This window comes from Mobula birostris, chromosome 9 (genome assembly GCF_030028105.1).
Source record: "Mobula birostris isolate sMobBir1 chromosome 9, sMobBir1.hap1, whole genome shotgun sequence".
Lineage (NCBI taxonomy): Eukaryota > Metazoa > Chordata > Chondrichthyes > Myliobatiformes > Myliobatidae > Mobula > Mobula birostris.
Window position 1 is genome coordinate 34,669,215 of NC_092378.1, and position 14,975 is coordinate 34,684,189.

General features: G+C 40.1%; 1 protein-coding gene across 1 annotated transcript in view; it reads right to left on the reverse strand.

The window, feature by feature from the left end:
• Positions 1–14,975, reverse strand: part of LOC140203287 (structural maintenance of chromosomes protein 1B-like) — a 112,793-nt gene that overhangs the window by 44,406 nt on the left and 53,412 nt on the right. The window contains exons 17-18 of the mRNA XM_072269301.1: positions 7,049–7,194; positions 1,875–2,022 (exon numbers count right to left, since the gene is read on the reverse strand). Coding sequence (XP_072125402.1) covers positions 1,875–2,022; positions 7,049–7,194 — 294 coding nt within the window. The remainder of the gene's footprint in view (positions 1–1,874; positions 2,023–7,048; positions 7,195–14,975) is intronic.

Below are 14,975 nucleotides of genomic sequence, written 5' to 3' on the forward strand. Positions count from 1 at the left end.
AACAGTTGTATATCCCTGGTTTCAAGTTCAAATGTATTGTCATGGGTATAAGTACCCAGGGTATAACTGCCATGAAATGAGCATTTTACATTAATAAATGTAAATGAGCATAGCTTACATGACAAAATACTCCTTATGCTGATAATGGTTACATATAAAAATTAAGTCATCTAATCAACCTGAAATCCCATCTGACAACAGGTGTGATTTACATTATGTATTTGGTTATTTCAAACACCGTTGCCATGTCACATTAATTTGCTACAGGAAATTCAAAACCATATATTAACCATGTAACCAGCTACACAGGTAAGGAAGCTTTGAGCTATGATGCATACACTGTCAGTGCTTTTCTCCAATGCTGCTAATAAGCTCTTTACCTTTTTTCTGCTGCTAGAAGAAGATGGTACCAATGATCAACACAACCAAGGGCGACATCATGCAGACGGTTCACGAAACTATTTCTTTCACTTTTTTGCATCTTCTTTTTCTTTCAAATGTGGCTTTGCTATTGTTGGAGCCCATGATCAACATTTTGGTGGCGTGTATTTTGAGCCATTTGGGAGATCTGACGCTTTGCTGTCTCCAAGGGTGTTTCAAGCGAAGAGTGCAGCCTAGAGGCCAGGAAGCCTGGAGACAGGCCATGAGCCCATGATCAACTCTGTTTCTTGCTGGTCTTGCCGATTAAAGCACTGAGGAAGATTGAAATCATTGAAGCGAGTGAGTGTTCAGCGCCATCTACCAGCTTCTTGCTTGTTGCTGCCAGAGGAAGGCATCTAGGTGTGACGGTTTCTCTCTCCCTCTCACTCGCTGCTCCCAAAGGAAGGACCCTGTATTCAAATAGTCTCTCTCTCTCTTCCTTGATGCTGTTGAAGGATGGTGTCAGAGTTCTGGGCCCTGGGCAAGGTTTAATTGATGCAGTTTGTGGATTGGACTCTGTAGTTCAGGTTATGATGTGTTTCTGGTTGCTCCTTTTTGGTTGCTATTTTGGGTGATTTTGAACCAGGATGGCCTGCAGATATGAACACTGAGCTGAACTGTATATGCATGGACTCTTTCAATTTTGTACTTCATATTCTGTGTTTTTGTTTGTTTTTTTGTTGCTGTTAGCACAATTTTTTTGCATGTGGGTTGATGCTTATTCTTTGAACGGGTTTCATGGTTTTCTTTGTCTTGTGGGTGTCTGTGGGAAAGAGGTATCTCAATATTGCACACTGCATACATACTTTTGTGTGTCATTGTGATGCTGAAGGAATTCCATGTTCATATGGGAAGACCATCTAGAACCCCCTGAACTTCCAACAAGTCAGCAATCCTGCAAAATCTGAGTGCTTGAGACTGTCAGCTCTACTCAAGAAGTATCTCCTCCAAAGTAGAGACCAATTGTGAGCTCCCTCCTAAAATGTATGCTATAAACTTCAGGACATGACACAAAACAACCAATGCCAGCTGTAAGCTAAGAGGTACAGGATCCCAAAGACCTGCACCTTTGCAGGAAAACTAGCACAGGAATTGAAGTGTGATCAGGGCTATGTCTGAACATCATAGGTCTCTGTGATCATTGACTTAGAAAATGTTAGCCCTTGGATCCATTATGCTGGAGAGGACTGAAGTGGTCCTCTGATTTCAGAATGGTGGATGGACCTAGATTGTACAATTTAAAACAGACTTGCACAGCATACCTGCTAACTGTGTAATCAAGGATTTAACAAATGGTTCTGTATTTTATTTCCTAAAAAGTACTCCATGATAATTAGGTGGAAGTCACAGTTCTTTTCTCTAATGATTTGCCCCTTTACCTGAAACAACATATTTCCAAGTATACAGACATTCTAGAAAAGTAACAAGAAAATAGATTCCAATACTGTATATACCTCACTAATTTCTTCTAGTCTGCCCTGGAGTAATTCAATCTGTATATCCTGGACTTTGCAGGCAATCAGAAGATTGTGTCGCTCCAATCTTCCTTGTTCTATAGATGCTTCAACAGAAACATATTCTTTCTGAAACTTTGTCAACTCCCTAGACAGAAAGAAACATGAAGTGATGTTTTTGTTTATTTTTTTTTAAGTTTCCAGTCTTGATTATTGTGCTTGAATATAAATCCACATCTATCTTCTCTCTCAAGCTCTTTAAGAATTATGTATATTTCAATGAGTTAACTTCTTATTTTTCTAATTTCACTCTGGTCTCTTTGGTATTTCTTCATACCACAAACCAGTCATTCCAGGAATTAATCTGATAACTTCTTATTGCACTTTCACCATCCAATATATATACTCCCTTAAGTATATGTAATAGTCCAGATAATGTCTCACCTATAAAATTCCTGTACTCGGTCCTTAGAAGCCATTTTTAAAAATTTTGCCATCATTAATAATTGCCCATCCCTCACTGCCCCTGTGAAAAGTAGGTTATTAGGTAATTTCAGAGACCACTTTAAGAGTTTATCACAATACTCTAAATTTGAAATAACACAGGCCAGGTTAGAAAACAAAGACATAATTCCACTCTAAAAGTAGATACCAATCTGACGGACTGGATGCTTTAGTTTTAGTTCCAGTCTTTCAACTGAATTTAAATGCCATAGCTACCTTGATTTCTGGAATGTTAACCTATGTCCTTGGGTTACTAGCCTGTAACAACTGTATCATCATTATACTACCATTTCTCTCACATACTGTTTTCCTGTTTACTGCACTTACATTTCAACTTTAATCAGATTTAAAAATTATATTTCATATGTGATATAAAGGGGGAGGAGAGGGGGAGAGGGGGAGAGGGGGAGAGGGGGAGAGGGGGAGAGGGGGAGAGGGGGAGAGGGGGAGAGGGGGAGAGGGGGAGAGGGGGAGAGGGGGAGAGGGGGAATTGTCTGTCTGTAGGCTCCTAACTTCAAGTGACTTGTGTAAAAAAAACACTAGCTTTCAAGTGGGGGGGTGAACAGCCAGAGGTCATGGTCCATGTAGGTACCAATGACATAGGTAGAAAGAGTGACGGGATTCTGCAAAGTAAGTTCAGGGTGCTGGGTGCTAAGTTAAAGGGCAGGACCTCCAGAGTTGTGATCTCAGCATTGTTACCTGTGCTACGTGCTAGTGAGGCCAGTAATAGGAAGATTTAACATATGGCTAAAGAGTTGACGTAGGAGGTAGAGCATTAAATTTTGGATCACTGGGCTCTCTTCTTGGAAAGGTAGGATCAGCACAGAAGAGACAGCTTGCACCTGAACTGGAAGGGGACTAATATCCTAGCAGGAAGGTTTACTAGTGCTGCATGGGAGGATTTAAACTAGAGTTGCAGGGAGATGAGAACCAGAGTGCCAGAACAGATAGTGGAGAGGTTGTGGAGACAGATGTTATTAAGACCTCAGACAAAGTCAGCAATCAAAAGGTTGAGCATAGTGCGACTTATGTCCTGAGCTGTGTATATTTCAATGCAAGAAGTAGGAAAAGCAGATGAGGTCAGGGCATAGACCAACGCATTGAATTATGATTTGCAGCCATTAGTCTAAGTCTTGGTTGCTGGAGGGGCAGGACTGGTAGCTCAATATTCAGGGTTTCATTGTCTTAGATGTGACAGTACAGGAGGGATTAAAGGACAGTTGGCATTACTAGTCAGGGAAAATGTCATGGCATTGCTCAATCATGACAGACTGGAGAACTCGTCTACTGAGGCGTTATGGGTGGAATTGAGGAAGACGACAGGTATGGCCATGTTAATGGGGCTATATTACAGACCACCCAACAGTTCATGGGATTTAGAGGAACAAGTTTCTAGAGATCGCAGAGTGCTGCAAGAACCATAAGGTTGATAATTTGGTGTTGATTTTAACTTTCCACATATTGACTATGACTCCAATACTATAAAAGCACTGGATGGGACAAAGTTTTTCCAAATGTGCTCAGGAAAGTTTCCTTAATCGGTATGTAGAAGTCCCAAAAAGAGAGTGTGCGATAGTTGATCTGCTCTTAGGGAGTGATAGGGCAGGTGACAGAAGTGTGTGTCAGAGAACACTTGGAATCTAGTGATCATAATGCCATGAGTTTCAAAGTAAATATGGAAAAAGATAGGTCTAGTCCACAGGTTGAGATTCTAAACTGGAGAAAGGCCAATTTTTATGGTTATCAGAAAGGTTTCTGGCAAGTATGGATTGGGACAGACTGTTTTCTGGCAAGGGTGTACCTGGTACGTGGGAGGTCTTCAGAAATGGAATTTTGAGAGTACAAAGCTTGTATGTGCCTATCAAAATAAAGGGTAAAGATAACAGGTTTAGGGAACCTTGCCTTTCAAGAGATATTGAGGCCCCAATTAAGAAAAATAAAGGAGGTGCATAGCAGTTGTAGATAGGTAGGAACAAATGAGGTACTTATGGAGTAGAAGTGTAAGAGAACATCTAAGAAAGACATCAGGTGGGCTAAAAGGCGGCATGAGGTTGCCTTAACAGATTATGTGAAGGAGAATCCTAAGCGATTCGACGGATACATTAAGAGCAAAAGGATTGCAAGTGACAAAATTGGTGCTCTGGAAGGTCAGAATAGTAATCCATGCGTGGAGCCAAAAGAGATGGGGGGAGATCTTAAGTAGAGTTTTCGCAACTGTATTTACCCAGGAGATGAGGATCTATAGAAGTGAGGCAAAGCAACATCGACTCCATGGACTCTATAGAGATTACAGAGGGGGAAGTGTTTACTATTTTAAGGCAAATTAAGGTGGATAAATTCCCAGGGCCTGACAAAGAGTTCCCTTGGACCGTGGGAAGCAATTGCAGAAATTGCAGGGGCCCCAGCAGTGATATTTAACTCATCCTTAGTGACACATGAGATACCAGAAGATTGGAGGAGAGCTAATATTGTTCCACTGTTTAAGAAAGGCTCTAAAAATAAATCAGGAAATTATAGGCCGGTGAGCCTGACATTAGTAGCAGGAAAGTTATTAAAAGGTATTTTAAGGGAATGGATATATGAGTATTTGGATAGACACGGACTGTCATTAAGGCTAGTCAGCATGGCTTTGTGCATGGTGTCTAACCAATCTTATAGAGTTTTTTTGAGGAAGTTACTAGAAAAGTTGATGAAGGCAAATCAGTGGATGCTGTCTACACGGACTTTGGCAAGGCAGTTGACAAGGTCCTGTATGGGAGGTTGGTCAAGAAGGTGCCATTGCTTGAGCATTCAAGATAAGGTAGAAAACTGGATTAGACACAAACAAGAGAAAATCTGCAGATGCTGAAACCCATGCAACACACACAAAATGTTGAAGGAACTCAGTAGGCCAGGCAGCATCTATGGGAAAAAAATGCAGCTACCTGGACTACTCCTCTTCCCACCCTGATACTTGTACAAATGCCATCCCCTTCTCTCAATTCCTCCATTTCCGTTGCATCTGCTCTAAGGATGAGGCTTTTTATTCCAGAACCAAGGAGATGTTCTCCTTTTTTAAAGAAAGGGACTTCACTTCCTCCACCATTAATGCTGCCCTCAACCACATCTCTTCCATTTCACGCACGTCTGCTCTTACCACATCCTCCGCCACCCTACCAGGGATAGGGTTCCTCTTGTCCTCACCTACTACCCCACTAGCCTCCACGTCCAGCACATAATTCACCGCAACTTCCACTGCCTCCAACGGGATCCCACCACCATCTTCCCCCCCACCCCCACTTTCTGCTCTCCGCAAGGATTGCTCCTTATACGATTCCCTTGTCCATGTGTCCCTCCCCACTGATCTCCCTCCTGGCACTTATCCTTACAAATGGAACAAGTGCTACACCTGCCCTTACACCTCCTCCCTCACTACCATTCAGGGCCCCAAACAGTTCTTCCAGGTTATCTATATTCCCTTTGTTGACTGATTCTGTCTTCATTACAAGAAGCTTTCCTTCATTGCTTTGGATCATCATCAAATAAAGATACAATATACTTAGCTATATCTTCCAGGACATTAACATCCGTTGCCAAAATTTGAGGCCCCAATAATGACCATTGTGACATCTTGTTAGCTACAACCTTCCAAACTAGAAATAATCAATTTATCCAGACTCTTTTCAGTAGGTAACCGATCCTGTATCCATGCTATTATGTAATACACAATTCCATAGGTTGATAACACAAGATTAATTTCTATTTGGCACCCTACAATATGTTTCTTTTTATATACCTAAAACACTCTACTTACCAGTTTTTTTCATTCTGCTGTTTAAGTATTACAATCTCATAAATTCCTCAAAGATTATTTCCCCTTTACAAAAAGACTGGTGAATTGTATTGATTTGTAAAGTCCCTGGCAATTATTTCCTTAAGCACAGATTTTAGTATTTTCCAACAAAAACATGTTACTTAGGCTAACTGGCCCACACTTGCCTGTTCCTACCTTCTTACTTCCTTTAAGATTGTTGAATTTGCAGTCTTCCAATTCCTGGGAAATTTCCAGAATTAGAAAACTTTGGAAGATTACAACTAACGCATCACATAACACTGAGTGCCATACCTTTTAAGACCTGAGATTGCAATTCATCAGGTCCAGGAAAAAGGACACTGATCGAAGGGCACAAGGATCATTAATTAAACAATACAGATTTAAGATAATTGACAAAGGAAAGGTAATGCATTGATTAAAAATACATGTTCTTGTTATCTAATATGCTGTCTGCAAGACTGATAGGAGTTTCAATGCCACGTTTCAGTAGGAAATTGCATAAACACCTGAAATGGTAAACTGGTAAGGCAATGGGGAAGGTCAGAATTAGATAGTTCTTTCAAAATGCTGCTCATGCTTGATGTGATAGTTAAGCTCTTTTTGTAGGTCTTCTTCCATTATTTTATGCTAATATTTTTCACTTGATTTTTTTTTGTACTGAATGATCAAAAAACAATTTAACCAAGCTATTAATGTCTACTTTGAAAAGTAGGCATATTGCTGGATTTATTAAATTATAATTATTAGCAAACAAAAAAGTGGAAGTTGTGTTCTAAATGTTAATCATTTGTTGTACAATGATATAGCAGTATTCAAAACAAAGTCGTTTTTGCTATGATAACTTGGATAAATGTACCTGTCAGTATTTGATAATTTCTTTCTGGCTTCATCAAGTTCCTTTTGCACATCCTGGACTTGTGTCTTCTTAATTAAAAGCTGGTTAGTAAAATCCTGCTGCATTGCCATGATTTCGTCTACAACTCTCATTAACCGTAACTCTTCCTGCAAATTATAATAGAAGACAGCTGTGAAGTTTCCATTGACATTGCACATTAATGAATGGATGAATAAGGAGAAGAGTGCAAGTACCATCTGGACAGTGAAGTGCAGAATAAAGTCATTAAACCTAGAATAGATAAATATTGGGTTTAACTCTTACACCCATAAATTGTTGATTTCACCTAAGGTAATCTAAGTAAAGACGTAAAGCTGAGAACCTCCAGAACGATAAAGAGATTGCTTTCTTGATGATGAATGACTACAGAAAGAGTGCTGATTTTTTAAAATTCAGGATGGCACTAAACACAGAGGCTGTAGGTGCTTCACAATATTTAAATACAATAGGTTGCCCTTACCAGGATAATGTATCTATTCATAAGTTCTTTCATATTTGATGATTGAGGGGCCCTTCTAACCTCTCTCTCATAATCTCAACCCTCACCTGTATGGTACATTACTTAATTTCCAACCTCTTCCCTGCCCCTTTTAGCCATTTGCCCTTTCTTCTAATCCTTCCATCCTTTCACCCATGTTAATATCATTCCCTTTCTTTAAATCTGGCTGATCTACATGCACTATTTGAACTTCGCAGTTTGTGTGTATTTAGAAAATAATTTTATATTTTGACTAATCTAATAAGCAAAGCTATCCTGAACTATATTATAAAGGATTAAATACTCCAATCATTTCTTGCATTTTTTGCTTTTCTTTTTTAATCTAACTAGGAAGTTTAAATGCTGATGAAAACAATTAAGGTTACAGACATAACTGAAATATGCAGTACTGAATGAGAGATGTGAGTCAAAATCAGCAACACCCACACCGATAATCAAAGGCCCTCAATACACAATTTTATACAGCTACTAAGACGATATCCAATTATCAGGGCCTTATTCGGCAATTTCCTAGGGGGGTACATCTCACACAGAGAAGGAATAGGCATGAAAATATCTAAAGGGGTGGTGAACGTCTGGTGCAGGAAATTAGGAACAGTACTTTGCAAAAGTCCGAGGCACCCTAGATTTTTTTAAAACACAAGTTTTGCTTTAGATGTATATTCTTTGTCTTCTGCATTACTGTGTCAATAGAAAAGAACAGATTTTAGATTTCCATTCATTTTTTCATAAAATTAAATGTTCAGAGATTTTCATATTTCCTTAAAAATAACATATTAAGTAATAGGCCACTTTTCAAATAGTAAGTTTGCAGGGATATAGCCCAGTGCATGATTAAACAAAGATAACAAACAGGTCCTCATGATCAATGACATAATAGGTTGAATGAATTAAACTGATTAACTGAAACATAAATGGGTGCAGAAAGAATCAAACTGAGTGCAGGACAACCAAACTAAAAGGTGAGGGTGTGGCAGATGGCACAGTTCAACCCTCACACCCTCAATTCTTACATCATGGTAAGAATGAGCTTAACAACAAGACACAAGGTGGTCATTCTGCATCAGCAAGGTCTCTCTCAAGCAGAAATTTCATGGCAGACAGGAGTTTCAATATGTGCTGTCCAAGCTGTTCTGAAGGAGCACAAAGAAATGGACAAGGTTGAGGACCAGAAACACAATGGTCAGCCATGGAAACTGAGTGCAGCAGTTCAGAGATACAATGAACTGATGTCACTTCTAACTCAGAAGAAGTCCATTATTGTTATCACATCTGAACTCACAGAAACCACTGGAACCCAAGTATACCCCTTGAAAATACAGAGAAGTCTTCATGGAAGAGTTGCTGCCAAAAAGCCATTCCTCCAAAGTGGAAGCAAAGCCAAGAGACTTACATAGGCACAAAAACACAAGGAATAGGGTCCTGAATAATGGGAGCAAGTACTCTGGACCAATGAGTCAAAATTTGAACATTTTAGCTCAAACATGAAGCAGTTTGTCCATAGAAGAGCTGGAGGGTGCTATATAGATGACTGTCTGCAGCCAACAGTGAAACATAGTAGAGGTTCCCTGCAGGTTTGGGCTGCATTTCTGCAAATGGAGTTGGTGATCTGGTCAGAATTAATGGGGTCCTCAGTGCTGAGGAGTACAAGCAGATTCTCATCCATTATGCTGTTGGTGTTTTTTGGGGTTAGCACATAATGCAAATAACTTCAGCCAGTAATTTTAAGATTTGAATATGAACTGTGGATTAAATCTAAAATGCAGCTCTGAGCAATGAGTTCCTGAGACTATGAACCACAGCTAATTGGAAGACCAGACAATGCTGATTAAATTCATTATTTGGGTGTTTGTCGTGTGGATGTAAAGAGGGTGGTGTGTGGTTCAAAGGAAGCATTGTAAATATGGAATTGTCATTTGATCCTCAGCATATAAAACGCCATGCAGTGTTGGGTCAGGTAGACCCTCTTGTTCAGAAAGGGTCTTTCTCTCTCTCTCTCTCTCTCTCCCCTCTCTCCCTTTCTGGTGATTCCAAAAGGCTGTCAGTTTATTTGTGAGTGTGTGTCTCAAATAAAAGACTACTTTTCATTTCTACCAACTGTGTTTCTCTGGTGACTTTGTTCACACGACAATAACACAAAACTGTCAGGGAGGCATCTGATTGGTCTCAACTTCATTCTGCAGCAGGACAATGACCCCAAATACACAACCAAGGTCATAAAGAACTTGCTTCGGTGAAAAGAAAAACAAGGAGTTCTCCAACAGATGTTATGGCACCAGAGCCTTGATCTCAGCATCACTGAGGCTGTCTGGGATTACCTGGAGAGACAGAAGCAATCAAGACAGCCAAAGTCTGCAGAAGAACTGTGGCAAGTTCTCCAAGATGCTTGGAACAATCTACAAGCCGATTTTTTAAAATATATGAAACCCTTTTTACCGGGCGTCTCTATAGATGTGGCTTATTAGCCACTTGCTAACAGCCAACGGACTCAGCGATGAGAAAACTACCTTTCTCAGGCTTGTATATCTAGGGTAGATATGACTTGGATCCCACCAATTCCAGGAGACCAGGATGTTTTGTCCACCTGAACCACAGTCTGTGTAAATACTGTCTCCATGCAATTAGCCTTTGGCAAGAAATAACAACTCATATATTCATACAATTAAAGTATAAGACAACGGGGTGACCCGTTGGGACACCCTGTGAGAGAAGGGTAGTGCAATCTGATGTGACCAGAATGAACATTAAATGTTCCTGAATGCTACTGGTATTGCTTTGCTTTGGAAACTGAAGTAGAAAACCTCAGTTTATTAAAGAAGAACGACGCGTAGCAAAGCAAATATAGCTCCTCCTCGTTTAACGAAGGACACTTTTGACGGCCTCATTTCTGGTTTATCTGCCATCTTTGTGCCTCTCTTTGTCATTCTGGAGACGTGCAGTTCTTTCAACACCCGTCTCTTCATCTCTTCTGCTGTTTGTTGTTTGTCTGTGATCCTGGAGATGTGCATGCCTCTTCTCCTCTGTCTCTTCTCTCATCTTTTTTTGTCCTGACTCTTTGATCCTGGAGTCGTGCGGCCCTGGCCTCATCCGATTCTTATTCTCTCCCTCTCCTTGCAGCTTCCCGACGACGTTTGGCGTCATCTCTTGACCATAATGTCCCCCTTCCCTTTCCATATGGCATAATTAAGCTGACCTTTTTTTTTACCCTAATGCTGGATAGAAGATACGAAGCAGTAACACCAAAGGTTGCTGATTATTCTTGATGATGTGGTTGGCGCTCTCCTAAATGGACGTGATATAGTCACTGCTGTCCTTTGACTGCAGCAAAAGGTTTTCTGGGTGTCTCGAAGTACGTCATTACAATAAAAATTAATTATCTCTTATTGATGGGTGGCAGTTCGATCTGTCCCAATCCTGCACATGCTGATGGTGATTAGCAGAATGTGACCCCTCGAAATAGAGCTGCCCTGCCCTTTTGCTCTGGTAGGTGTCGCTGCTGAGGCTGACTGTGTGCATGCGTCGGGCTGTCGCGTTCCGATTTCCATGATGGCGGATCGGCTCTTGGGTGAAAGAGAACCTGTTGATTTTTGCAAATGAGCAATTTTATACAAAAGTATAACCCTGAATTTTGCCTGCATTCTGTAAGTTAGCGTATTTTAATTTGATTTAGCCAAAAAAAGTGTCACTGCAATGCACCGTTTGCGCTAATTGGAGGTCACAGACAGAGCATGAGAGTTTTAGTAGTATATAGATTTACAAATATCAGCTTTATTGAACAGTTAGTAGTAAAAAGAAAAGAAAAAAAATAAAAAGGATCCATTAGCAACCCAGTCCAAATATGCACTTAAGTTGAGCTCATCTTGAAGTTGTCTTTAACTCATGCGCCGGATCCACAGTTTGCTCAAAAACACACACCACCTTCTGAATGTCATTCGAAATCCATCTCTAACGAAGAGGCTACCCCACAGAAGGACAGGTCCTTCCTGCTTGAAGTATTCATCTGCATAAAGCACCTTGTGCAACATAGACAGCATCCTCCTATCTTCTCCCAGCTCCTGCCAAAGCGACCTCGACCCACACCAGTGTCCATCACAAAAATCTCTCCACCCACCTAGAATCTCGCAATTCCACCATCCTGATTGGCAGACACAACATTCTTAAGTTGAACCACAAAACCCCCTATCTTAGTCAAACCCAAACAGGCTGAAAGCAGAACAGACTGCTCCTACAGAACCACTAAAATGAAATACCTACAGTATACCTGTAAAAATCTTAATCAGGGCATTACACTTATAAAACCGAACAACAGTACACCTAAACCCATTGCTGCAGTTTTAAAAGGGTGGTCACAGCCAATATTGATTTGATTTAGTTTATTACTGTTTACTGCTCTTTACTGTAATTTTTTTTTGATATTTAGAAACTGTTTTCATTTTATTCTTTTTGAAAGCATCTTCACTTTACAGAATTTTTTTTACTTGTGTCTAAGACTTTTACACAGTACTGTAATTGCTTGAGGGACTGAAGAACATGACGGGTGAGTGGATTAGAGTATGGCTGAGCAGAGCATGTAGAGAACAGTTAAAACAATGTCAAAGGGGCAAGAAAGGTAAGGGCTGGGTGGGGTGCTGAGGGGGCTGATAGCATGCGGGTGAGTTAAGGGAGTGGCACAATAAATAATAATGGATGGTTGCAAGAGACCTTCTTAATGGTAGATGCTCATCTTGGACCTCAGGTTCTGGTTCAGATGGAGTGGAATCCTTTTACTTCCATGAAAAACCCCAATCAAACCTTCTGCAACAATAGCCTCATATGCATAAAAAGCACTGTTGAGTTCTTCAGGAGTGGCATCAAATGAACACCAGTGGCTGCCATGCATTGCTACATTCCACACAATGAAGTGCCAGCAACGACTTCTACTTCAACCTGAAGATGGCCTCAGATATTCCTACTCTAAATCGATTGTAACATTAACTTTAATGTTTTCCTTAACACATCTTATTGAATCATCTACCACAGTTCATGAACTTTTTCCTTAAATTTAGATTATTAATGTTCTTTGTAACAAATATAGAAAACACATTTCAACAAAATAAATGGAATAACATATTTTTGGCCTTTTGTCTCAGATCATGTGTAGTGTAGTTTCAATATCATTAAATCTCTCTGTACTGCAATGGCTTTGGTTACTTCTAATGTCTTCTTTAGAAAGTACATCTATACTTGAGGTATGATTATCAGCAGACTGGAATGTGATATTCAGCGAGCAGTTCCAGGAAACCGTTGGTTAGCAAAAGTCTATAAGATAAGCAGCATTGCAACAAGTTGGAGATGCCATCACATCTGATTGCTTGCTCCACTGCTGGACTCAGTAATGATTCCAGGTCTTCAACGCAAATATCCTGAGCTGAGAGACCGGGTGCCCACTGCAGATAATGCCACATGTAACATGAGCCCATACATATGAATAGGATTACCAACCATGATTGTAAAGAAAAATGCAGATAAATGGTTTATTTTTCTTGTTTCCCATAATCTCATGTTTCCAATTAATTTGTTGTGCCAGATGTTTCTAAGCATTTTAACATTTAATTGCATTATCCTTTTGAACTGTTTTGAAACTATCAAACATTTAAAACAATTCAAAGGCCTTTTACAGAAGCAAGCTGTCAAACGGACATGAGCAGAGCACACTAGATCCAGAACATCACAATACCTAATGCTGTGTTGATAGCCCATTTTATTTTATGGGATGACCACAGCAGTGAGTCTCTGAGCTTAAAACTGTACATGCTGGCCTCAAAGTGGGCAGAGCTAAAGATGGCACCAGAGGGCAATTTCTTGCAGCTCATCAGCAAAACAGTTAAATTCTTCCTATTCTAATGTGTCTATTTTCCTTTTCAGGGTAGCTGGGATCTTTGATCAAACTGCAGTTTCTGCATGGCAGCATGTTCCCATTCTTGGAGCTCGCTGCTCTGCAGTGTTTCAATATCTCCAGATTCAGCCTGAAGTTGGAAGCCTTTGGGCATTTGCGTGGCCCTGAATTTTCACAGGTGCCGCGAACCGAAGCACAGTGGAAGCTAGACACTGAAGACAGCAAAAGTGGTTGTTGGAGGGTTCTGCACTCGGGATCAATTGTTTTCTCTCTCTCGATAGTGAGTGAGTTTGCTGCCGATTCTCGAGTAGAGGAACTAGAAATAAAAAGCAGCGCTCCAGACAGACTGACTGTAACATCTAAACAGCGACTTTTATCTCCCCTCTAGTTGTGGAATAGCGATATCTGTCTCTCCCTTGCTAGTGAGAGAGAGAGCCTATGGGATGTTGAAATATTGGAGTGAACAGTTAGTTTTTGAAGTATAGTCTCCCTTTGGGGGCTTTGCTGTTGCTTGCATGGTGGGTGGTCAGAATGCAGATGCTTTATGCTAGAATAAGTGGGGGAAGGGGTAGGGTTGATGCTGCTTATGCGTGGGAGGGCGGCAGGGGTCTTGGCACTCTACATTTTTCCTGACATTCATTCTTTGGGGTTTTTTCTTCCGTTTTCAAGGATGTCTGTGGAGAATAAGAATTTCAAGTTGTACATTGTACATATTCTCTGATATTAAATGGAACCATTGGAAATAACTGTGCTTGCAGCCAAATTGAACATCTGGCTCAACAATTAAATAGTTATTACTGAATTTCCCTTTGCTGCTTCTAATATATTTTCCTTCAAGTAATTTCAAAACAAGATGAAAAACTCCCAAGTTATTTTAAAATGTTATCTTAATTTTTAAAAAATATTTTCCAGCCAGCTAATTATTTTATTCACTTTTTGTCAACAATTAAAACGTGCTCAATGTATGATTGAAAAAGTATTTTAATTTCTAATTTAAAGTTATATCTTAAAAAAGGAGGAGGCACTTAGCTGAGGATGAAGAGGGGACTCTGGCCTTATTACATCCTTGGAAAGACAGAATGATCACAGGTATGGTTAGAGATAGAAAAGAAGAGTAAATGTTTGAATGGGTAATTCAGTGGGGAAGAGGTAGGATAAAAAGAGAATGGTAAATGGCGAAAGGAGCTAGGATGCAGTTGTGTGGCTTGGAAGTGATTAAAATGATTATGAGAGCTATATTTATCTATTAACCTGTTCTCCAAATACACTCATTCATATACACAAGGTCAGAGCCTTGTCAAGCGAGATAATATGTTATACATCCTCTCCCACCTGGAAGTAAAGAAAAATGCCAAGCAAATGTAAGAGGAAAATAAAGAACTACCCAATAAATCAGATTGCGGATCTGATTTTACAAAGCTAGAAGAAGTGTTTTATAAACACAACCTATTATGTAAATGTAGAACAGTATTGCACAAGACCAGGCCCTTTGGCCCCTGCCTGCACCAGCCATG